Here is a 24,094-nt window from a genome sequence, read left to right as displayed (position 1 = left end):
CACACATCAACTGATGGATCCGAGTCAAAGAGTATAGAAGTCAAGAGGCGAAACTCAATAGAACGCTCCATAGCAACAGTTGCCCCCATGACGTGACGGCGCGGCTGCCATTATGGACTGAAAACTGAAGCAAAACGCCGAGAAATAATGGGAGTCAATGGCACTGAAAAACTTAACATAACAAAAACTAAACATAACTTAATTTTTTCTGGCCGTCAATATCTAAATATGAAAACAATTTAAAATACATTAAGGAGGATGACCGACGTTTAAATGACAGAAAAATATACGTCTATGTTGTCGGTTATGCATGGCCTAATTACCCTTAGGAAAATAGTATTTTGGGACAAAATATTACTATAGAAGTACTATAGACTACTATAGAAATACTATAGCGGCTACTAGTATATTATACAGGTATTACAGAACATAACATACCTCTGTGATGTTCTGTAATACCTCTATAATATTTTTAAGCTGCTATAGTATATTCTATAGTAGTCTTATCGTAATTCTGTAGTATGTCCCAAAATACTATAGGCCTAGTATTCCTATAAGATTACTATAATATTTTGTCCCAAAAATACTATAAGATTCCTATAGTACTTTTCATAAGGATATGTCCCCCACCGAATCGGCTTCATTAGCCTACCCCTTACGGTTTTGCAAAGATACAATTTAAAAATTACTGCAAACCTTTAATCTATCAATTATTTATGTTCTAGTATGCATTTTCCTTGTTATATGAATAACAGAAATTCATGAAATAATATATATAGGCAGACACACAGTAATAAAATTTATTCAAATGTTGATTTTGACATTAGGAACATCACCATATATATGATTTGGAAAATAAATAAATAAATAAATAAATAAAATTATAAATGAGCATTTCTAAAGACAGTTCATCTTTTACATAGAATTTCACAAAAATATTAACAACTTGTTTTTCAACATCTTCAGTGAAAGTGCACACAGTGAACTTTTCAATGGCAAGAACAAAAACAATCTGTAAATGTCCTATTACAGACGGAAAGGTACAAAAAAAAAAAGATGTGCAATCTAGCAAGTGCACACATGAACTATAAACAGTACTAAAATGGAAGTGGTGCCATAAGATCTCAGTAATTAATCAGACACCACCATCTATTGTGTGTGCATTTGTGTATGAGAAGTTTGTTTGTATTTTTTTTCTTTTTTGTGAGAGAAGAGGTATTGACATAGAATGGAAGCATTAGTCAAAAAAAGTGTATAATCTAGCAAATGCACACATGAACAAAAAAGAACTCTGACCATCTTTCGGAAACTAGTGTACTACTAGCCAGCTACTAGCCAGTTCAAGTTTTGTATAGATTTCAAAAAACGAACAGCAAAACCTCTACACTGAACAAACAAACAATAAATATCAGTTCAAGTTTTGTATAGATTTCTAAAAATGAACAATAACTGATTGAAAGAACTGATCATTTGAACTGATTAAAAGAACTGATCATATGATGATTTCAGCAGCTTTCAGTCCATAATGCCGGCCACGCCTCCGCAGCGCCAGCTACAGACTGTTACCCATAACACAACAGAGTTTCGCCTCTTATACTCTTTGTCCGAGTCACACATCATCACACACAGTCTGCTGGAAACACCACATATAGACCTGATTCTGCTTTACTCTCAATAAACATGTCTACAGCATTTCATCAGTGAAGGAAAGATACTGTTTCATTTGATTTAAAGGAGAATCTGTAAAGTGTTTCTCATAATTACTCATTTTAAATCATTTATAATCAAATACTCCCCACTTGTTGCCTCTAAAATAACTTTTTGTGCTTGAAAAAGGTTCCTTCGTTCTCTTAGTTTCTTGGTTTAGATGAATTGTGATGTGAACTAACAGCATGTGTCTTCCCCCATATGAGGAAACTTCCTCTTTCCTCAGTGAAGCGGTCAGAGGTTTCCTCGTGTGTCAGTCCAGTGTGAGTCTCGCAGTGAAGACCGCTCGATGAGAGCCAGAACACAGACGATCTGAAGCAGCGTCACACTCTTCTGCCTGGAGACTGGACTTTAGAGAAATGATGCCTGATTTTGGACTGATGCTGCTGCTGCAAACTGCTGCATGTGAGTCACTTTCACATCAAACTCACCTGAAATAAAATCATCTGAGTTGTAATACTACATTAAGAGTTTGCAGTGATCTAGTCATCTTAAGAGTTTGTGTTAGTGGAGTATTACACATGTGTGAGAGGAAGTGTGTGTTTTCTTCATATCCGTTATACTGAAAAGCTTTAGTATTTTATAAATGTATTTATTAACTTTTCATATCTTTCATTCTTTTCTTTTTTATATAAATGATGTCTTCATTAAATATGATTTCAGAAAGATGAAGACATTATTAATATAGAGAGAAATGTCAGTGTAATGGGGTTGGAGAGAAAAAGCAGGTCAAACTATTTCTGCGTGATCAGAATACTGCATGTTAACACACATAAAGCATTTTAGGAAGAAAACAGTGTACACAGTGAAAGCAGGACATTTAATTTGAATTAAATGAACATTAAGATGAATGAGAGCATATAGACTAGCTGATATTTCAATGTAAAACAGACGTTCTGAATTAAAATCAATGTTTTGTTTTAACTGTTATTTTGTATTAGTTAAATCTGTCCAGTAATATGATTATGTTCAGTATCCTGTTAATTATATCAGTATTAAGTCAGGAGACACACACATGTCATTGTTCTTCAAGAGAAAAGAGTTAAACATTAGATGAGCGTTACTGAGATGAACTGAGATCAGATCAAGAGTCTGAAATCTTACTTCTGTTCAACTTTAATTCCTTTAATGTTTGTAATATGTGTCTGATTTTATTTAAATGGTGTGTGTGTGTGTGTGTGTGTGTGTGTGTGTGTGTGTGTGTGTGTGTGTGTGTGTGTTTGTGTGTGTTTTGTTCTTCAGGTCTTGAGTGGAACTGCAGTTTTGATCAATCTGATCCCTGTTACGCAGCTCTGGGAGACAAACTCAATCTGCTGATGGTGGACGCTAGTAAATATGACCTGCAGATAAAAAAGAGAATAAACAACACAGCAGATGGTCCAATTTGTAGAGTAAAGAATGACAGTATGAAGATGAGTCAATGTGATCTTTATAATAACAGACCTGAAGTGAACGTCATTAATGGGACTGTGATAATAAACCGTGTGATCAGAGCAGATTCTGGGAATTACAGATTAACCACTCTTTCACTGAACGGCACAGAAACATCTAGAGATCTTCAAGTGATTGTTGAAGGTACAGAAACTCTCTCATCAGACTCATTCCAGTCTCATGTTCTCCAAAGATCTCACTCTCATGCAGATCATTCAGTTGAATCTCTGGGAAGGTTTTTATTGCAGCTCATTACTGAATGTCTAGAAGAATTTAGTCTAATTCATCTGCACTTTCCATGTAAGACTGTTTTTAAAATGAAATAACAGCATGCTGCTTACTGTATACTGCATACTGTTTTAGAAAAACTAACACGTGAAAGCATTTCAAACAGTTATTTGCTACATTGTTGTCACATGATGCAGGGATGTGATTTTCTAATGCTTCATGGACAGAATGAAAGATCCTGAGACACTGAACGAGCTCGCAGCATGATCTCAGGACAGTTAAAGAGGTGCAAATTCAAATGAAATAAATTGAATTGGACTGAATTTGAGATTGTTTAGTACTATCACATAAATACAGCATATAGTCCCTGAGGTGCTCCTTGTCTGCTGTAACAGTGCTGTGTTTTCAGTTTTAGATTCTCTGCTGCATTTGAGTCACTTTCATTTGAATTGGGAACAACATTTGTCATTAGAATCATTTATTAATCTGTTGTTGTTTAGAAAGAAGTTTCAGTGTCACATGATCTTCAGAAATCATTCTAATATGCTGATTTGCTGCTCTAGAAACATTTCTGATTATTATTATCAGTGTTGAAAACAGTTTATGCTGCTATACGTGTGTGTGTGTGTGTGTGTGTGTGTGTGTGTGTGTGTGTGTGTGTGTGTGTGTGTGTGTGTGTGTGTGTGTGTGTGTGTGTGTGTGTGTGTGTGTGATACCACTCAAACATTTGTGGTAAGATTTAAAAAAGAGGGAGAAATTAATTTTATTCATCATACATTAAAGTGGTGAAAAGTGAGTGAAGACATTTAAAATGTAACAAAATAATTATGTTTAATAAATGCAAATAAATGCTGTTCATTTAACTTTCTATTTATCAAAGAATCCTGAAAAATAAAATGCATCACCATTTCCACAAAAAATATTGTGCAGCACAACTGTTTTCAACATTGATAATAATCAGAAATGTTTCTTGAGCAGCAAATCATCATATTAGAATGATTTCTGAAGATCATGTGACACTGAAGACTGGAGTAATGATGCTAATATTTTACAATATTACTGTTTTTACTTTAATTTTTATCAAATAAATGCAGCGTTGGTGAGCAGAAGAGACTTGTTTCAATATCATTAATAATATACATTTTTCCAAATTTTTGGCATAATTCTATTAATACTTTTTTGTATTATATTATATTATATTATATTATATTAAAGATTATTGACCGCTTTTTTTTTCTTTTTTTTTTTACAGGAGAATATATTATTACCAAAATATATATCTGTCACTTTGATAAAATATATTAAATAAAATAATAAGTGTGGGGTCTTGATATTGACTCTTAATGAGTTGAGAAAGAGTCATGTGACTGTCATGTGTCCCTCCCTCCAGCTCCTATTGGCTCAGTGGAAGTGTCAGTCATCTGCTCCTCCAATCAGAGGTCAGTGTCCTGCTCATCTGACGGGGATCACATCATGTACAGCTGGACTCTGAATGGAGAAATACTAGAACAAGGACCAATGAATGGAAACACCACCATTCAGCTAAATGAGGGAACTGATGGAGACATCAGCTGCAGCGTGAAGAACCACGTCAGTCACGCACAGAAGACCATTAGACTCAAACCCTGTCCTGGTGAGCTTCTAATACATGAATGTCACATATATAAGAACTACAGCAACACTGATCATGTAAAACAGTCAGTTCTCTTGATTCTTGAAAAGTGTCATGAGTTTGTTTCAGCTTGATCTCAGCAGTGAATGGTGTTGATGTGGTTCAGAGAGAAAGCAGCTGATTCTGTGCTGATGTTTTATTTCAGGACCAACTACTGCAGCTGTGACCTCTAGTTTGACCTCTAGTTTGACCTCTAGTTTGACCTCTAGTTTGACCTCTGTATCGACACAGACATCAGAATGTGGTACGAGTTTAACAAACACACTCCTGGAAACATGAAGAATGGGTTTGTTTTCTGTCTAACTGTTGTTCAGTATCTGTGGTATTGATTGATTGATTGATTGATTGATTGATTGATTGATTGATTGATTGATTGATTGATTGATTGATTGATTGATTGATTGGATTGATTGATTGATTGATGTGTTTGTGTTGTTCAGTGTGTTCAGTGTCTGTGGTGTTTGTTCTGGTCTGGTGTCTCCAGATGATGGTTCTGTTCGGTCTGTTAGGAGGTTTTCACATCTACATGAGACACACGTCAGGTGAGAGACATTTATCATCATCATTATGGATTTGACATGCAAATATTAAGAGTGTGAAGATGATGATGATGATGATGATGATGATGATGATGTGATGCTTTTAGGAAAGAAACAGAAGGATCAGAAAGTGAGAATGAGAAGATTTCGAGAGAGACATGAACACACAGCAGAAGATTCATGAGAGCAGCAGCAGATCTTCACATCTGTGAGAAATGAGTTCAGAATCAGTCCAGCTTTCACCTGTCAACAACAGATCTTATATAAAAACCAAGAGATTCATTAAACCAGGAGATATGAATTAACCAGATTCTCTACAGTTTTAGTTATGAAGATTATTTTCTGGACAGCTGTGTTTTGTAATAGTTTTATTGCTTATTTTATTCATTTGTCTTTCCTCTTTGAATGAACTAGCAGTATTTTTATGTCATTATATGAAACTCCTTCTGTTCATCTGTGATCAAACTCTTTTATTTCTCTGAATCAGATCTGTCAGATCGTGAACTCATTCTGTGTGTTTATTTTCACATTTCTGCTCTTGCTCTTTTACTTTATTCTTGATTTGGTTGATTTCTCTTTATTTTCAGTGTCTGTTTAGATGTTTTATCTGTTTGAAGCTCTTCATCCGTGTCTCAGTTTTGCAGCGTCTGGTGTTTTCTGACTGTGGTTTTGCTTGAATTTGGAGTTTTTTACATGAATTTTAACAAGTTTAACCACATTTGTGCATTTTTCTTCACAAGATATGGGTGTCATTATAGAATATTGATAAACATGCCATTCTTTAGAAACTGTAATTGGGGTCATTGCTAAATTTGTTATGATTAACTTTGAGACAAATGAAAATAAAACACTTTGAAATAAATTGTATTTGCAGTCGAAACGCTGTCAAATTTTATCTAACAGCATGATTCCACGGTTGTTATTAATTTTAGACTATTCATGGAAACTTCTAGCTAGTTGACTTGGTCAAAAACACTGTTGCTAATTAATGAATAATCCTTAATTTTTTGTTAATTATTAATGAATAATTATTTGATTTTAACTAAAAAGCACCAGTAATGTGTCTTTAATTACCAGTTAAGTTCAGATAAATCAGATTAAGCTCATTTTAAGCCTGATGTTCTGAGTGAAGTGAAAGCAGCTGTAGTTGTAGTTTCCTCCTGCAGGTGGCCGCTCTCTACATGAGCAGCTCTGAGCAGCTATAAACTCAATGTCCCATGAGTCTCAGCTGCAGAAGACAGAAGATTGAAGCTCAGAATCCTCTCTTCATTCACACATCAACTGATGGATCCGAGTCACACATCATCACACACACGGTCTGCTGGAAACACCACATATAGACCTGATTCTGCTTTACTCTCAATAAACATGTCTACAGCATTTCATCAGTGAAGGAAAGATACTGTTTCATTTGATTTAAAGGAGAATCTGTAAAGTGTTTCTCATAATTATTAATTTTAAATCATTTATAAACAAATACTCCCCACTTGTTGCTTCTAAAACAAGGTTTTTTTTTAGAAAATGTGTTTGAAAATGGTTCCTTCTTTCTCTTAGTTTCTTGTTTTAGATGAATTGTGATGTGAACTAACAGCATGTGTCTTCCCCCATATGAGGAAACTTCCTCTTTCCTCAGTGAAGCGGTCAGAGGTTTCCTCGTGTGTCAGTCCAGTGTGAGTCTCGCAGTGAAGACGCTTGATGAGACAGCCAGAACACAGACGATTCTGAAAGCAGCGTCACACTCTTCTGCTGGAGACTGGACTTTAGAGAAATGATGCTGATCTTTGGACTGATGCTGCTGCTGCAAACTTCTGCATGTGAGTCACTTTCACATCAAAACTCATCTGAAATAAAAATCATTTGAGTTGTAATACTACATTAAGAGTTTGCAGTGATCTAGTCATCTTAAGAGTTTGTGTTAGTGGAGTATTACACATGTGAGAGGAAGTGTGTGTTTCTTCATATCCGTTATACTGAAAAGCTTTAGTATTTTATAAATGTATTTATTCACTTTTTCATATATTTCATTCTTTTCTTTTTTTATAAATGATGTCTTCATTAAATATGATTTCAGAAAGATGAAGACATTATTAATATAGAGAGAAATGTCAGTGTAATGGGGTTGGACAGAAAACGCAGGTCAAACTATTTCTGCGTGATCAGAATACTGCATGTTAACACACATAAAGCATTTTAGGAAGAAAACCGTGTACACAGTGAAAGCAGGACAGTTTAATTTGAATTAAATGAACATTAAGATGAATGAGAGCATATAGACTAGCTGATATTTCAATGTAAAACAGACGTTCTGAATTAAAATGAATGTTTTATTTTAACTGTTATTTTGTATTAGTTAAATCTGTCCAGTAATATGATTATGTTCAGTATCCTGTTAATTATATCAGTATTACTGTTTTTTACGATTGCATGGGCACAATTTTAAAAACAAGGCTCATTTTGTCAAAACACTACACACAATTAACACATCCACACACACAAGTATCAGAACATGTCAGATCTTTTGCAAAACGAAGCACTTCATTCAAAACTTTACAATAATTTAACAAAACCCAATTTTGGTACCATATGGCACACACATGGTTCATACAGTTGGATTCTGTTTGAGCCACTTAGACATTGCTGGGCACAATCTTAAACACTTTTAACATTTCTATTTTTGATGCAGGTTTTTTTTTTTTTTTTTTTTTTAGATATTGTTAAACTACATGAATATATTGACCAAACACAACACATGAGACAAGTACTGCACATTCATGACAATATTTATTTCCCAGCACATTGTAAAATCTTTCAGTACATCATTGCAATTAGGCTGCATTTTGCACTGAAAATCAGAATGTATTCCAAATACAATATACAGCAGTACATAAACTTTTGTGGAGATGAGTAAACAACACCTCAGCATCATCTCTTCATATGGCTGGGTAATTGTTAATTATTTCGCTGTATTGTAATTGTTTGCTGCTGTTCAAGTTGTTCTAACTTAAAATGATGCATCTGTTAAATGGGTCGCAAATGTATGTATTATGTCAGGGAATCGGTCGTAATGAGCTTGTGTTTCACTATAAAGCAGACACAACTAAGTATTTCTGGTGGTCGTGGTGGAATCAATTGTCTATATTTGTGGTAAAGTGCTGCCTAAAACTGCTCACATTAATTTGGTGGCTATGCGATTTTGTTTTATTCAATACTCTGCCATCTGTATTTGCTAAGTAGCTTTTAATAGGTTAATTCACTCAGCACGCATTTTTCATTCCACTGCTGTACTTTAACATTGTATTTCAATGTAAATGCGCTACTCCACGTCTTGGAAGCTGCGCTCTCGTCTCAGGTCTTTAGCAGCTTCTCGCGCATAATAGCCTACATCATTCTAAAACACGGCGCTCAAGTTCAAAGAAATTCAGCTTCTAAAACACGTATCTAGACCTTGCACACACACACACACACACAAAAAAAACTTTCCACTGACCTGCCTCGCGACCGAATCTCTATCTGTGTGAACCCTGTATTCTAATAGTTGTAGTAATATCGGTCTGACAAATACGTGAATGGGCCACAAAAGGTTTTTTTTTTTGTACTTTTACTCTGTGCTATGTCATCGCTCCCTCATCAGTGCTGCGCTGGCTCTGAATGAAACACAAGCTCATTGCGACCGATTCCCTGACATAACACATTCATTGCGACCCATTTAACAGATGAATCATTTTAAGTTAGAACAACTTGAACAGCAACAAACAATAACAATACAGCGAAATAATTAACAAACTACGATCATCTAGCCCTCTATTAAACATGAAAAAAATATTTCATTATAGCTTAGGCTACTTAGTGCTGCTTTCTTTGTTGCACCGCTTGCGCGGGAATTTGTGTCAGAGTAACAATCAAAATGCGACTTTGTGTTGCTATAGTAGCATCATATTATTGTTAGATTTGGCAACTATATTTTTTTAAATAAACCATTATATTTCATAATTAAAATCTATTTTCACACTCATCTTGGGTGAGGGGGCACCGGCCCTGCTTCAATGTTTGTGTAATATGTGTCTGATTTTAATTAATGGTGTGTGTGTGTGTGTGTGTGTGTATGTGTGTGTGTGTGTGTGTGTGTGTGTGTGTGTTTCAGGTCTGGATCGGTTCTGCAGTTTTAATCAATCTGATCCCTGTTACGCAGCTCTGGAACACAAACTCAATCTGCTGATGGAGCGGGATGCTGGAGGATATGACCTGAAGATAATAAAGAGAATTAACAACAACACAAATGATCCATTTTGTAGAATAAGATACGGCAAGATGAGGGAATGTGGTCTTTATAATAACAGACCTGAAGTGAACATCATTAATGGGATTTTAATAATAAACCGTGTGATCAGAGCAGAATCTGGGAATTACAGATTAACACTCGTTCACTCAGACGGCACAGAAACATCTAGAGATCTTCAAGTGATTGTTGAAGGTACAGAAACTCTCTCATCAGACTCATTCCAGTCTCATGTTCTCCAAAGATCTCACTCTCATGCAGATCAATCAGTTGAATCTCTTGGGAAGGTTTTTATTCCTGTAGCACACAGTAAAACACACACTACAGACTCCAGTAATAGTATGAGTAGTGTGGAAGAAAAAGATTCTCCTGTGTTTGTCATGTGACTGTCATGTGTGCCCCTCCCTCCAGCTCCTATTGGCTCAGTGAGAGTGTCAATCATCTGCTCCTCCAGTGGGGTGATGAGGGTGTTCTGCTCCTCTGAGGGGGATCAGCTCCTCTACAACTGGACTCTGAATGGAGGTCCATTGATGGATGGAAACAGCAGCATTGATCTGGATGAGGGAACTGATGGAGACATCAGCTGCAGCGTGAAGAACCACGTCAGTCACGCACAGGAGACCATTAGAGTCAAACCCTGTCCTGGTGAGATCATTTAATACATGACTATCCACACATTTGCTAAACAACAGCAACAGCAACAAGATATAGAATCTCACAAAACCTGTCAAGAACATGCCAAACTTACATTTCACCACAAAATCCCCTTATGACAGAATGCAGTATCTCTGAAGCGTATACTTCGGTGGATTGTGATGGTTTTAACCCCTCTAGGACTCTCCTTTTTTTGTTAATTCTTAATATATATATATATATATATATATATATATATATATATATATATATATATATATATATATATATATATTTTTTTTTTTTTTTTTTCCACTTATTTCTTGATAGTAGCTAGAGTGGCACTAAATTATAAACAACAAACAAAAATTTCACCCAAAAAATCAAAAGAAAATATATTTTGCACAAGGACTTTTAAAACCATTCATTTTATTTGCATTGTGATATTACTTTCATGGCACTTAAAAACACTCCCATATCCTTAATTTCCATTACTAAAATGATTATGTTCATTATCCTGTTAATTATATCAGTATTACAGTTTTTTTTTAACGATTGCTTGGGCACAATTTTAAAAACAAGGCTCATTTTGTCAAAACACTACACACAATAAAATTCTCACATAAAAGAATTTAGTTTATTTTTGTAATTGCAATTATTTACAAAGATAATTCATTTGGGGGTTTTTTTTTTCTGTTGTTTATTATGATTTTTTTTTATGTGGTTTTTTTTTGATGATATTATGATTTTTTTTATTTTTTTTTTATTATTTTTTAATATAAGGATGAAAAAAATACTTGATTACAGTATGTATACTTTACTTTTTATAATATAATTTTATTTTTATAGATTTTTTTTTCCATTATTGTATTTTTTTTATTTTTATATTTATTATTTTTATTTTTTTTATTTTATTTTATTTATTTATTTTTTTTTTTTTTGCATTTTCCTCATATGTCAGAAATTATATTTGAGGGGTAAATATTACAATTCAAAACAGTTTAATGCCCATAAAAACATTAAATGAAACATGCAAAATATTTACACCATTACTACATAAAGTTCTGAACTGAAATGTGTCCTTGCTTTCATGAGATTCAGACAAATCAATTCTCTTAATTGGCCATTTAATTCTTCAGAAATACTTTATATTAAGAGAGAAAGCAGGTGATTTTGTGCTGATGTTTTATTACAGGACCAACTACTGCAGCTGTGACCTCTAGTTTGACCTCTACGTCGACACAGACACCAGAATATGGTACGAGTTTCTCATCAGCAGATACGATTCAAACCCAAACTCAGAGCCCTGAAGAATTTCTACGAATGTGTGAGTGCTGAACAACAGCAAATACTGCTAATTACAAACAAACCCAATTATTATGGCAGTAGGGATACAGGCTCTGAAGCTAAAAAGCCTGTTATTAATTGCATGTAGTTGTTAGAGTTGCTATTCTTGTTGCTGTTGCAGTTGGTATGAATGAATTTTTCAAAGCAGTTTTGGAGTTTGTTTTAAGTGACCTTGTGTGTTTTCTTTCATAGTTTTAGAATTCTCTCTGATTGCTTTGGGCTGTGTTGCTCTGATCCTGATTCTGCTGTTCATCACCATATGTTACGTTTACAAGAAGAAGCAGCTCAAGTCAACACAAGGTCAGTGTTTAAATCTCTAGTTCATATACTAACTGATGAAGGTTCAAATGTAGTACTATTTGTAGCTTATGTGTTATATATGCTGCATAGATTTGTTTGGTCATTGCACTCTCTTACAGACAGTTTCAAAGACAATTACACCAAAAGCCAAAGTAGAAACATTGTAGATGTGATGAAGATGATCTGAGCCAGTTTTGGTGGAGATTTGACAAACTTTCTGGGGTTAAAATTGGTGCAAAAAGGCAGAAAGGCTTTGAAACAATATTATTCCTCAAGCATCATGACAATTATTAATAAAGCTGTTATGATTCACAAAAGTGTTTGTATTTTCAGATTGTTAGTTGGTTTGAAAATAAATAAATAATAAAAATACTTCAGCTCCCAACATGTGAAACATGCATAAAACATTTAAATGTTTAGTATTCTTTTGATACCGCATTTTAATCAGAATCAGAAAGAGCTTTATTACCAGGTATGTTTACAGATACAAGGAATTTGTTTTGAGCATTTATTTATAAATTTTAATATAATTTATAACACTATTTACCATAATAATATATAATTACAAATGAATTAGTTAACCAGTTAGTTAATTGTGAAAATAAATTGCCAATTGTAAATGTGCAGACATGCACGCCTTGTTTACAATTGATTGGAATTCATTAACATACACATTTAATTATGTAATCTGAGATTTTATGAAGCATTTGTGAATTTTTGGGAAGGTGCTTTCTATGTGCAAATTACTCAGAATTTACTCATATACAAGCGTTTTATGAATGAGATACAATAAATCAAAGATTGGTGAATATATGACCTCACTTACTGTATTCTTTCCTGTTACATGAAAACAGTTTGATATGTTAAAAAACGTTTGACCAGCATGATCTGTTATGAGGATAGTTTTAAAGGCAAAACTTTAATGACTGAAATATGAGATTGTATTTGATCTGTTGCTAATGTCAGTGTTTTTTCCGTCAGTCCCTGCTGGAGATACAGAGCTCATATACGCTGATATCTCTCATGAGAAAAAGAGTGAAAAGAAGAATACAGGTAAGAAACTCAGTGAAGCTCAGAGATCAACTTTACACTGTAAAACAAGACACGAATCTGTCAGCTTGTGGTTTATTATTCTCAATCATTACATTAGTGATGTTATTGCCTAAAACTCAAGCTCATATAGTGACTGTCACCTTCCAGTGGATTTATCACTTCAGATTCACATTAAAAGAAGAGATGAAGTAGAAACTGTTTGCATCTGTCTTTTAAAATCACTTAGTTTAAAGTTTGAAAGCAGCTTTATGGATTAAGATAATGTTTAATACTCTAAAAATATGGTAAGTGAACGAATGTTTTCAGCTCTTTTGGAGTTGTTTCTTTAGCTCTGAATGAGTCCGTTCCCATCCCATGTTCAATGCAAAGTTGTTACTGTGTTTTTCCCCTTTTTACACAAATGGGGAAGTGACTCAGAAAAGTTTCATCATTAAACTCTGTCTACAGGATGACGGAAAGACTTCAGTTGCAGGGTTGACTAGTCAAGCTCAACCATTCAACGCTAGGCTAAATCTGCAACTCATTACCCATTCTGACATAGAGTTAGATTTATTTTTATTACATTAAAGGCAGGGTATATGTGATTTGGTTTAAAAAAAAAATTATGCTGGTTGAAAGTCACATCTCGTTAACAAATTAAGAGTCTAAATGTATTTATATGTGTATTATCCCAGATAGCACATGTACGTCTGCAAGATGTCTGTTAAAGATCTCTTGATCTGGAAAGCATCTGCTGTCTACAAACATCTGACAGACGTCTTTAAGATGTCAGTTTTACATATGTCCTAAATCATAAACATCTTAAAGACATATAATAGACGTCTATTTGACATCTGATAGGAAATGTCCTATAGACGTATTGCAGATGAGCAAACACTCTAAAAAATACGTCCAAATAGACGTCTCCGTGATGTGCGTGTGTTCTCAGGGTGGTGTTGTTTAAAGACTCAGGAAGTGAACTTATTTGCATATATTTTGCTTCAATATAATTATTTTCTAATTCAGAAGATGATCAAAGATTGTGTAAATGTATAACATTTTAACATTTAGCTGCTCAAATGAACAAAATGACTCAAAGATTGTTGATTTTATTGAATGAGAACGAGAAATTAAAATGATCCGATCTTCCCATCGCTAGTTTAACTTGCACTGGATTTGATCTTTTTTTATCATTATTGTTTGCTACATTCTCAGTGAAATAGTTTCACTCCTGAAAAGCTTTGTTTGTCAGTTAGTCAAACCAGTCATTTCACTGCTGGTTATATATTCTCTCTTGTCCTCATTTCTCCTCTCTCGCCACAGAATCTTTCCTGGCTGCTGATGTGGAATACTCCGAGGTCCGAACGCAGACAAAGAGGAAGAAGAAGAAGAAGGAGGAGGAGGTTCAGTACGGCGAGGTGACATTCACTCCGAACCACTCAAACGCTCCACAGCAGCAGCTTCAGGAGGAGTGTGTTTACTCGCAGGTACAGAGACACTAGTTTCACAGCAAAACTCGTGTAGGATCGCACTTTCCCTGAGAAACCGGATGCTTATTTTCACTTATGTTTGGCTTTGGGAGTTTTATAGGTTATATAAAGCACATATCTCTTTGCGTTTGTAAATTATTTAGCTTGACATGTTAACAATGGTACTGTGTGTTGATATGTGGTGTTACGGGTTGTATAGCGTGAGCTTTAACGTACATGTCTGGGCTGAACTGTCAGATGAGTAAACAAAACAATGGAAAAAAGAGGAAACCAATCGCACATTATTTCCCCTTGAACTTCTGTGCAATTCAGTTTTTAGCGCTTCTCGATTTGCAACTGCGACTATACGATGGCAAGAAAAACCTTGAAAGTTAGCTTTTAATCATGAATCTCGAGGAGGTGATTGATGTGCACAAGTGCTCAAAAGTCATGAAAACACACCTTGATAGCACACGTACAATACAGAGACGTCTATTTGACGTCTGCATTACATCTGCAAGGCATATTTTTTTAGTGTTTGTTCATCTGCAATACGACTATAGGACGTTTCCTATCAGATGTCAAATAGACGTTAATAAGATGTCTTTAAGATGTTTATGATTTAGAATGAATGTAAACTGACATCTTAAAGACGTCTATCAGATGTTTGTACACAGCAGATGCTTTCCAGATGAAGCGATCTTTGACAGACCTCTTGCAGACGTGATGCAGTTTGGTGATTTGGAATTAACATTTCAAAGCAATTAAAGTCGGAAAGTCACAGAAAATCTTAGCTTTGCTAGACTGAGTTATGCATTTCTGCATTTGGCCGCCTGGAGTGAGTTGAAGCAGTCACATGTTGTTAATGGTTGCTTTTTGAGTGGATTTAACAGGGTTTGAAATTAGATGGGGGATTGTTTCAAGATTGAGGGGAAAATGTTGAAAATTGACAATGCAACAATGTACTACAGCTGTTGTGATTAAAATGAACTGCTCATGCTGCATCAGATTGCATTTTATGCTTTTTTTATTTTGCAGTGTTGAGCTTTATAAGCAATCACATGCGTTTCCGTTGAGCTTAGGAATGCAATGGCCAATCAGAGCTGCTTAGATTAGTCAGTGCTCAAGACTCCGGAGTTGTTGTTGATTATATTGCCGCACTGAACCCACATCATAAACAACAGTGCAGATACGATGTAAATAAAAGATTAATTTCATAGCATCAGTTATTATAATGGGAGGTTTTGCTCAACTTGTGCTAGTCTAGTCTAACGTCATGGACCGACATGTTTGTCTCTGAAGCCATGAGACAAACTTTTTTTGAGACAAAATTTTGATTGATTGAAGTAATTGGTTAAATTCAAGTAATTGACATTAAAAACAACACAGATACAATTATTAAGGTGGTGATAAAAACTGCCCTCACGAATGTACAAAATCAGTTAAATAATGACCCTGGTTTACAGAACCCTTCTGTTTACAGATAAATATTGCATTAATAATGTCTTAAATTTTGTTCCTCGAGTACAGGGAAAGACCTGAGAGAGGCCAAAAAGGCCTGATAATGTCTAAAGGTTTGCACACATAAGTCCTGTAGTGTTGGTTGATAGTAAATTGTAACCTATTGGTTTCTACCAGATAAACTAGTCAAGAGTTCAATTCTTAAATAAAAACTTCACAGCTTGAATTTACAGTAAATGTATGTAAACACGTCTGCTAAAAGTGATACTGAATGTTGATATGTGGTGTAACGGGTTGTATAGTGTGAGCTTTAACGTACATGTCTGGGCTGAACTGTCAGATGAGTAAGCAAAACAATGGAAAAAAGAGGAAACCATGAACTCTCAAACTTCTGTGGTTTTTAGCGCTTCTCGATTTGCAACTGCGACTATATGATGGCAAGAAAAAGCATAAATGAAAGTTAGCTTTTAATCATGAATCTCAAGAAGGGGATCGATGTGCTCAAGTGTTCAAAAGTCATGAAAACACACCCTGATAGCACACGTACGTCACAGAGACGTCTATTTGACATCTGCATTTACATCTGCAAGACGTATTTTTTAGAGTGTTTGCTCATCTGCAATGCGTCTATAGGACGTTTCCTATCAGATGTCAAATAGACATTTAGAAGATGTCTTTAAGATGTTTATGATTTAGAATGAATGTAAAACTGACATCTTAAAGATGTCTATCAGATGTTTGTACACAGCAGATGCTTTCCAGATGAAGCGATTTTTATATGTATTCCATTAATCCGTATTAATAATCATTATTACAATATCAAGAGCAATAATCGACAATAACGAATGTTGTCATAATATTGCAGCCATATTGGCTCCTGTTTTTAAATGTATAATTAAGATATGATTTCAAACAGTCAGTTGTTACTGGCAACAGTTTAAAGTATTTTGATTGATTGAAGTAATTGGTTAAATTCAAGTATTTGACATTAAAGACAACACAGATACAATTATTAAGGTGGTGATAAAAACTGCCCTCACGAATGTACAAAATCAGTTAATTAATGACCCTGGTTTACAGAAGCCTTCTGTTTACAGATAAATATTGCATTAATAATGTCTTAAATTTTGTTCCTCGAGTTCGGGGAAAGACCTGAGAGAGACCAAAAAGGCCTGATAATGTTTAAAGGTTTGCACACATAAGTCCTGTAGTGTTGGTTGATAGTAAATTGTAACCTATTTGTTTCTACCAGTTAAACTAGTCAAGAGTTCAATTCTTAAATAAAAACTTCACAGCTTGAATTTACAGTAAATTTCTCAAATAAAGTCTGCTTAAAGTGATACTGAATGTTGATATGTGGTGTAACGGGTTGAATAGCGTGAGCTTTAACGTACATGTCTGGGCTGAACTGTCAGATGAGTAAGCAAAACAATGGAAAAAAGAGGAAACCAAACACACATTATTTTCCCTCAAACTTCTGTGGACTTCTGTTTTTAGCGCTTCTCGATTTGCAACTGCGACTATATGATGGCAAGAAAAAGCATAAATGAAAGTTAGCTTTTAATCATGAATCTCGAGAAGGTGATCGATGTGCTCAAGTGTTCAAAAGTCATGAAAACACACCCTGATAGCACACGTACGTCACAGAGACGTCTATTTGACATCTGCATTTACATCTGCAAGACGTATTTTTTAGAGTGTTTGTTCATCTGCAAAACGTCTATAGGAAGTTTCCTATCAGATGTCAAACAGATGTTTAGAAGATGTCTTTAAGATGTTTATGATTTAGAATGCATGTAAACTGACATCTTAAAGATGTCTATCAGATGTTTGTACACAGCAGATTGCTTTCCAGATGAAGCGATTTTTTATATGTATTCCATATTTACGTATTAATAATCATTATTACAATATCAAGAGCAATAATCGACAATAACGAATGTTGTCATAATATTGCAGCCATATTGGCTCCTGTTTTTAAACGTATAATTAAGATATGATTTCAAACAGTCAGTTGTTACTGGCAACAGTTTAAAGTATTTTGATTGATTAAAGTAATTGGTTAAGTTCAAGTGTTTGACATTAAAGACAACACAGATACAATTATTAAGGTGGTGATAAAAACTGCCCTCACGAATGTACAAAATCAGTTAATTAATGACCCTGGTTTACAGAACCCTTCTGTTTACAGATAAATATTGCATTAATAATGTCTTAAATTTTGTTCCTCGAGTTCGGGGAAAGACCTGAGAGAGGCCAAAAAGGCCTGATAATGTTTAAAGGTTTGCACACATAATTGCTTAAAGTCCTGTAGTGTTGGTTGATAGTAAATTGTAACCTATTGGTTTCTACCAGCTAAACTAGTCAAGAGTTCAATTCTCAAATAAAAACTTCACAGCTTGAATTTACAGTAAAAAAGTATGTAAACACGTCTGCTAAAAGTGATACTGAATGTTGATATGTGGTGTAACGGGTTGTATAGTGTGAGCTTTAACGTACATGTCTGGGCTGAACTGTCAGATGAGTAAGCAAAACAATGGAAAAAAGAGGAAACCAATCGCACATTATTTTCCCTCAAACTTCTGTGGACTCCTGTTTTTAGCGCTTCTTGATTTGCAACTGCGACTATATGATGGCAAGAAAAAGCATACATGAAAGTTAGCTTTTAATCATGAATCTCGAGAAGGTGATCGATGTGCTCAAGTGTTCAAAAGTCATGAAAACACACCCTGATAGCACACGTACGTCACGGAGATGTCTATTTGACGTCTGCATTACATCTGCAAGACGTATTTTTTAGAGTGTTTGTTCATCTGCAAAATGTCTATAGGAAGTTTCCTATCAGATGTCAAATACATGTTAATAAGATGTCTTTAAGATGTTTATGATTTAGAATGCATGTCCCTGATTGCACAAAGAGACTCTATCTGACCTCTGCATTACATCTGCAAGACGTATTTTTTTTTAGTGTTTGTTCATCTGCAATACATCTATAGGACATTTCCTACCAGATGTCAAATAGACATTTAGAAGATGTCTTTAAGATGTTTATGATTTAGAATGCATGTAAACTGACATCTTAAAGATGTCTATCAGATGTTTGTACACAGCAGATGCTTTCCAGATGAAGCGATTTTTATATGTATTCCATTAATCCGTATTAATAATCATTATTACAATATCAAGAGGCAATAATCGACAATAACGAATGTTGTCATAATATTGCAGCCATATTGGCTCCTGTTTTTAAATGTATAATTAAGATATGATTTCAAACAGTCAGTTGTTACTGGCAACAGTTTAAAGTATTTTGATTAATTGAAGTAATTTGTTAAATTCAAGTATTTGACATTAAAGACAACACAGATACAATTATTAAGGTGGTGATAAAAACTGCCCTCACAAATGTACAAAATCAGTTAATTAATGACCCTGGTTTACAAAAACCTTCTGTTTACAGATAAATATTGCATTAATAATGTCTTAAATTTCATTCCTCGAGTTCGGGGAAAGACCTGGGAAAGGCCTGATAAATGTCTAAAGGTTTGCACACATAAGTCCTGTAGTGTTGGTTGATAGTAAATTGTAACCTATTCGTTTCTACCAGCTAAACTAGTCAAGAGTTCAATTCTCAAATAAAAACTTCATAGCTTGAATTTACAGTAAATCTATGTAAACACGTCTGCTAAAAGCATAAATGGAAATGCACTCAGATCAGTTGAATCTTTGTTGCTTTCAGTGAAAATTTGTTCAGTGAAAAGCTCTGTATATCATACTAAGAGTATGTATAGATGTATATAAAATTGGTTTTATAAGTTTGTATGTATTTTTTTCTGAGTGTATGTATTGATGTATATAAAATTTTTTTTTTTTGTTTTTAGATTTTTTTTTTGTATTAATTTAAGTTTATTGTAATTAAAGTTGTTTTTTTGGTTTTTTAAGTTGGATATATAAGTATGTCAAGGTTTATTTGCATGCATATTGTACAGTCATGTGGAGGGATATATATATATATATATATATATATATGGATATATATATATATATATAGGTTTATATGCATACATATTGTACACTTTTTCTGTTTTTCTGCTGATTGAGAGTGTGTTTTTCAGTGTGTTAGAGTTCTGTTACATCACTTCCTTCAGCTTGAGTTGTGTTTATAAACGTATGGTTGGTTAAACCATTGTTTTGGCCGAACACTGTAGATTAACACTAACTTTTGACCAGTTTTTAATCTTTTGAAATGGTGAGTTAGGAAATCTTTACGAGGTCTGGGGTGGATTTCTTAAAAGTGGTTTCCTGATCGTGTCACGTGACTTCCTCTGTGTAATATTCCGTCTTTTGTAGCAGAAATAAACTGCTGCAGAAAAGCCTGGTGCCATGCAGAATGTAACGAGTAATTGCATGAATCTTTACAAAGGTACTGGAGTAAAGAGTACATATCTTGATTAAAAAAATGTAGTGAAGTAGAGAGTAAAATTTGCTAATACATTTGATACTCAGTTAAACTACAAAAAGATACTCGAGGACAGTAACTAATTGTGAAATACAAGTAATACAAGTAAATACAAGTAAAGTGTCTGCTTTAATCTTTCAAATAAAATGTCAAAATATGGGTGAAATAATCATTCAGCGCAACAGATTTATGTGAAACACCATACTTATGCTGACCTGTATCTGGTAAAATATATGGATAAATATATATAATAAATATATAGGGAATGCCGATGTAAACTGGCAATGTTCCAAACCTCAACTTTTGGGTTAAAAATTGCTGGGTTAGTCCATATTTGACCCAAAGTTGGGTTGAAACAACCCAGCATTTTTTAGAGTGTGCAATGGCAAAGACTTGGAAAGATTTCAAATGAAAAAAAATCATTAGCTTTTGAGGGCTGAACTTTGATCCTTGAGTAGAGTCTTTTAACGAAATCTAATGATTATGCACTCAAAATGAAATGGAAAAAGTTTATTTCTGCTACAAAAGAAGGAATATAACACACAAGGAAGTCACGTGACACGATCAGGAAACCACTTTTAAGAAATCCACCCCAGACCTAGTAAAGATTTCCTAACTCACCATTTCAAAAGATTAAAAACTGATCAAAAGTAAGCGTTAATCTCCAGTGTTTGGCCAAAACAATGGTTTAACCAACCATACGTTTATAAACATCCAAGCATTTTTTAGAGTGTGCCTGAGCATAAGCCTGATGAGATTGTTTGGTTTATGAACAGGTGTTACACTGAATGATATTTTAATGGATGTCTTCTGTAAATCATGGTAAAAATATATGTTTTCTGCACAACTGTTAACACACTTTCATGAGAAAATGAGAAAGGAAATGACCAGATGAGCGTTTTATTTTCTAAAGTTTGATTCTGCTTCATTCTCTTGTTTTCTGCATTGTTTCACACTCTCTGAGATAAAAGCTTGTGTGTGTGAACTTATGTAAAATACTTCTGTTTGCTTCCACAATAAAGATACTGAAGTGTGAAATGCAACAGAAGTCTCTTTATTTGACGGATGCGATGTTGCACCAATGGGCTGAATATTATTTTAACAGCAGGAAACTGACGTGAGGATCTATTTTTAAAGCATGAACTCTACACAGGCACTCATGTACTCTGTGTTTCTTTTTTTGCACTTTAAAGTTCTCCATTTATAGTTAAATTAATGCTTCTCTATTTTATCTGAAACCCCCGCACTTTTTCGGGCAAGTGTGTTCGCATTGAGGTTTTTCCTCATATCCCTAATATGGACAACAGTGTCCAGCTATCGCTGTATGAAAACAGTTGTTTTCACAGAAAAACAGAACATTTTGGAAATATGAAGACAATAAACATACGATTGCGATGATATATGGTTTTTAAAGTCATCTCCAGCAGGTAATGAAAAAGTATATGAACAATTCAGTGCTAATTGACATAGCATTTATTACAGTCTAGAAACTATTCTGCCTTATTATGTGATAAAAAAAGTGTTTGGTTTTTAAAGTCATCTCCAGCAGGTATCTATTTGAATATTATTTAAAAAAAAATGTTTTTATTGTGATTTTCAAAGTGAATTTATATTTTTAACATCATTACTCCAGTCACACGATCCTTTAGAAATCATGTTGATATTCTGATTTGCTGCTCAAAAAAACATTTATTATTATGTTGAAAACAGCTGAGTATATTTTTTTTTAGGTTTCTTTGATGAATAGAAAGTTCAGAAGAACAGCATTCATCTGAAATAAAAATCATTTGTAACATTATAAATGTCTTTGTCATCAATTTTGGTCAATTTAAAGCATCCTTGCTAAATAAAAGTATTAATTCTATATTTTTATTTCTATATTTTTTTCTAAAAAATAAAAATTATACTGACTGTAAGCTTTTGAATGGTATAGTGTATAATGTTGCAAAAGCTTTTTATTTCACATAAATGCTGATCTTTGGATCTTTCTATTCATCAAAGAATCCTGAAAAAAAAACTTACTTAACTGTTTTAAATATTGATAATATTAATAATAATTAAAAGAAGGTTTCTTGAGCAGAAATCATCATATTAGAATGATTTCTGAAGATCATGTGACACTGAAGACTGGAGTAATGATGCTGAAAATACAGCTTTGAAATCACAGGAATTAATTAAAATTTAAAATATATTCAAATAGAGAGCAGTTATTTTAAATAGTAGAAAAATTTCACAACATACTGCTTTTCCTGTATTTTGGATCAAATAAATGCAGGCTTGATAAGCAGAAGGGACTTCTTTATAAAACGTAAAAAATCTTACTGTTCAAAAACTGTTGACTGGTAGGTTATATAGTTTACAGACATGTTATAGTGTAATGTTATATATATATATATATATGTGAGATCGCAATGAACTAAGATGAGTGACAGCTTTTTTAATGTTAGTGATTATGAAGGAAGCACTCTTTGCACCATAGCAACGGATGCCACTATAATATATATATAGCTATATATATATATTATATATGTTATATATATATATATATATGAAGCACTGTTTGTGTGTGTGCAATGTATGTGTGTGTGTGCTTATGTATATACATACATATATATATATATATGTATGTATGTGTGTGTGTGTGTGTGTGTGTGTGTGTGTGTTTGTGTATGTGTGTGTGTGTGGCGTATGATATATATATGTATGTATGTGTGTGTGTGTGTGTGTGTGTGTGTATATATACCATTTCAGTGTTTATTCGGACCCCACTGACTTTATTGTGTGAGCAAAAACAGTTGAAATCTTCTTTGTTTTCCTTAGAAAATAATAATAGTATTGTTTTGCTGAATATCTTATTTAAATACTGAAACTGAAGACTAAGTAATTCGTTTGAACCTCACCATATATTTTACTTAAAAAGGCCAGTGAAATTAATGTCAGTGTAAAAATATAGGTCCCTTCTATGCATATTGTGAAAAAAGTTCATTATTTTCCATAATGTAATGATAAAAATAAACTTTCATATATTTTTGATTCATTGCACACCAACTGAAATATTTCAGGTCTTTTTATTGTTTTTAATACTGATGATTTTTGGCATACAGCTCATGAAAACCCAAAATTCAATTCTCTCAAAAAATTAGCATATTTCATCCGACCAATAAAAGAAAAGTGTTTTTAATACAAAAAAATTCAACCTTCAAATAATTATGTTCAGTTATGCACTCAATACTTGGTCGGGAATCCTTTTGCAGAAATGACTGCTTCAATGCGGCGTGGCATGGAGGCAATCAGCCTGTGGCACTGCTCAGGAGGCCCAGGATCTCGATAGTGGTAAGCTCATCCAGAGTGTTGGGTTTTGCGTCTCTCAACTTTTCTCTTCACAATATCCCACAGAATTCTCATGGGTTCAGGTCAGGAGAGTTGCCAAGGCCACTGAGCCACAGTAATACCATGGTCAGTTAAACCATTTACCAGTGGTTTTAGCACTGAGCAGGTGCCAGGTAGTGCTGTGAAAAAACGAAAATCTTCATTCCCATA

General features: G+C 34.0%; 1 protein-coding gene across 7 annotated transcripts in view; it reads left to right on the top strand.

The window, feature by feature from the left end:
- Positions 1 to 15,204, top strand: part of LOC109110157 — a 71,682-nt gene extending 56,478 nt beyond the window's left edge. For 2 of the 7 annotated variants that reach the window (XM_042770466.1, XM_042770464.1), the window contains exons 2-10: positions 4,757 to 4,999; positions 5,184 to 5,211; positions 5,248 to 5,282; positions 9,719 to 10,048; positions 10,265 to 10,498; positions 11,682 to 11,813; positions 12,026 to 12,133; positions 13,115 to 13,186; positions 14,489 to 15,204. In XM_042770466.1, coding sequence (XP_042626400.1) covers positions 4,757 to 4,999; positions 5,184 to 5,211; positions 5,248 to 5,282; positions 9,719 to 10,048; positions 10,265 to 10,498; positions 11,682 to 11,813; positions 12,026 to 12,133; positions 13,115 to 13,186; positions 14,489 to 14,667 — 1,361 coding nt within the window. In that variant the 3' untranslated portion in view covers positions 14,668 to 15,204. Of the gene's footprint in view, positions 1 to 2,085; positions 2,113 to 2,949; positions 3,283 to 4,756; positions 5,000 to 5,183; positions 5,212 to 5,247; positions 5,283 to 9,718; positions 10,049 to 10,264; positions 10,499 to 11,681; positions 11,814 to 12,025; positions 12,134 to 13,114; positions 13,187 to 14,488 lie in introns of those variants that run through there. The other 5 variants (XM_042770461.1, XM_042770463.1, XM_042770460.1 and 2 more) reach the window with 5 other exon arrangements.
- The last annotated feature ends 8,890 nt before the right edge of the window (positions 15,205 to 24,094 follow it).

The sequence above is a fragment of the Cyprinus carpio genome, chromosome A14 (assembly GCF_018340385.1).
Source record: "Cyprinus carpio isolate SPL01 chromosome A14, ASM1834038v1, whole genome shotgun sequence".
In the NCBI taxonomy this organism is placed as follows: Eukaryota; Metazoa; Chordata; class Actinopteri; order Cypriniformes; family Cyprinidae; genus Cyprinus; species Cyprinus carpio.
The sequence above is the reverse complement of the archived record's forward strand: the minus strand, read 5'-3'. Positions and strand labels throughout refer to the sequence as shown.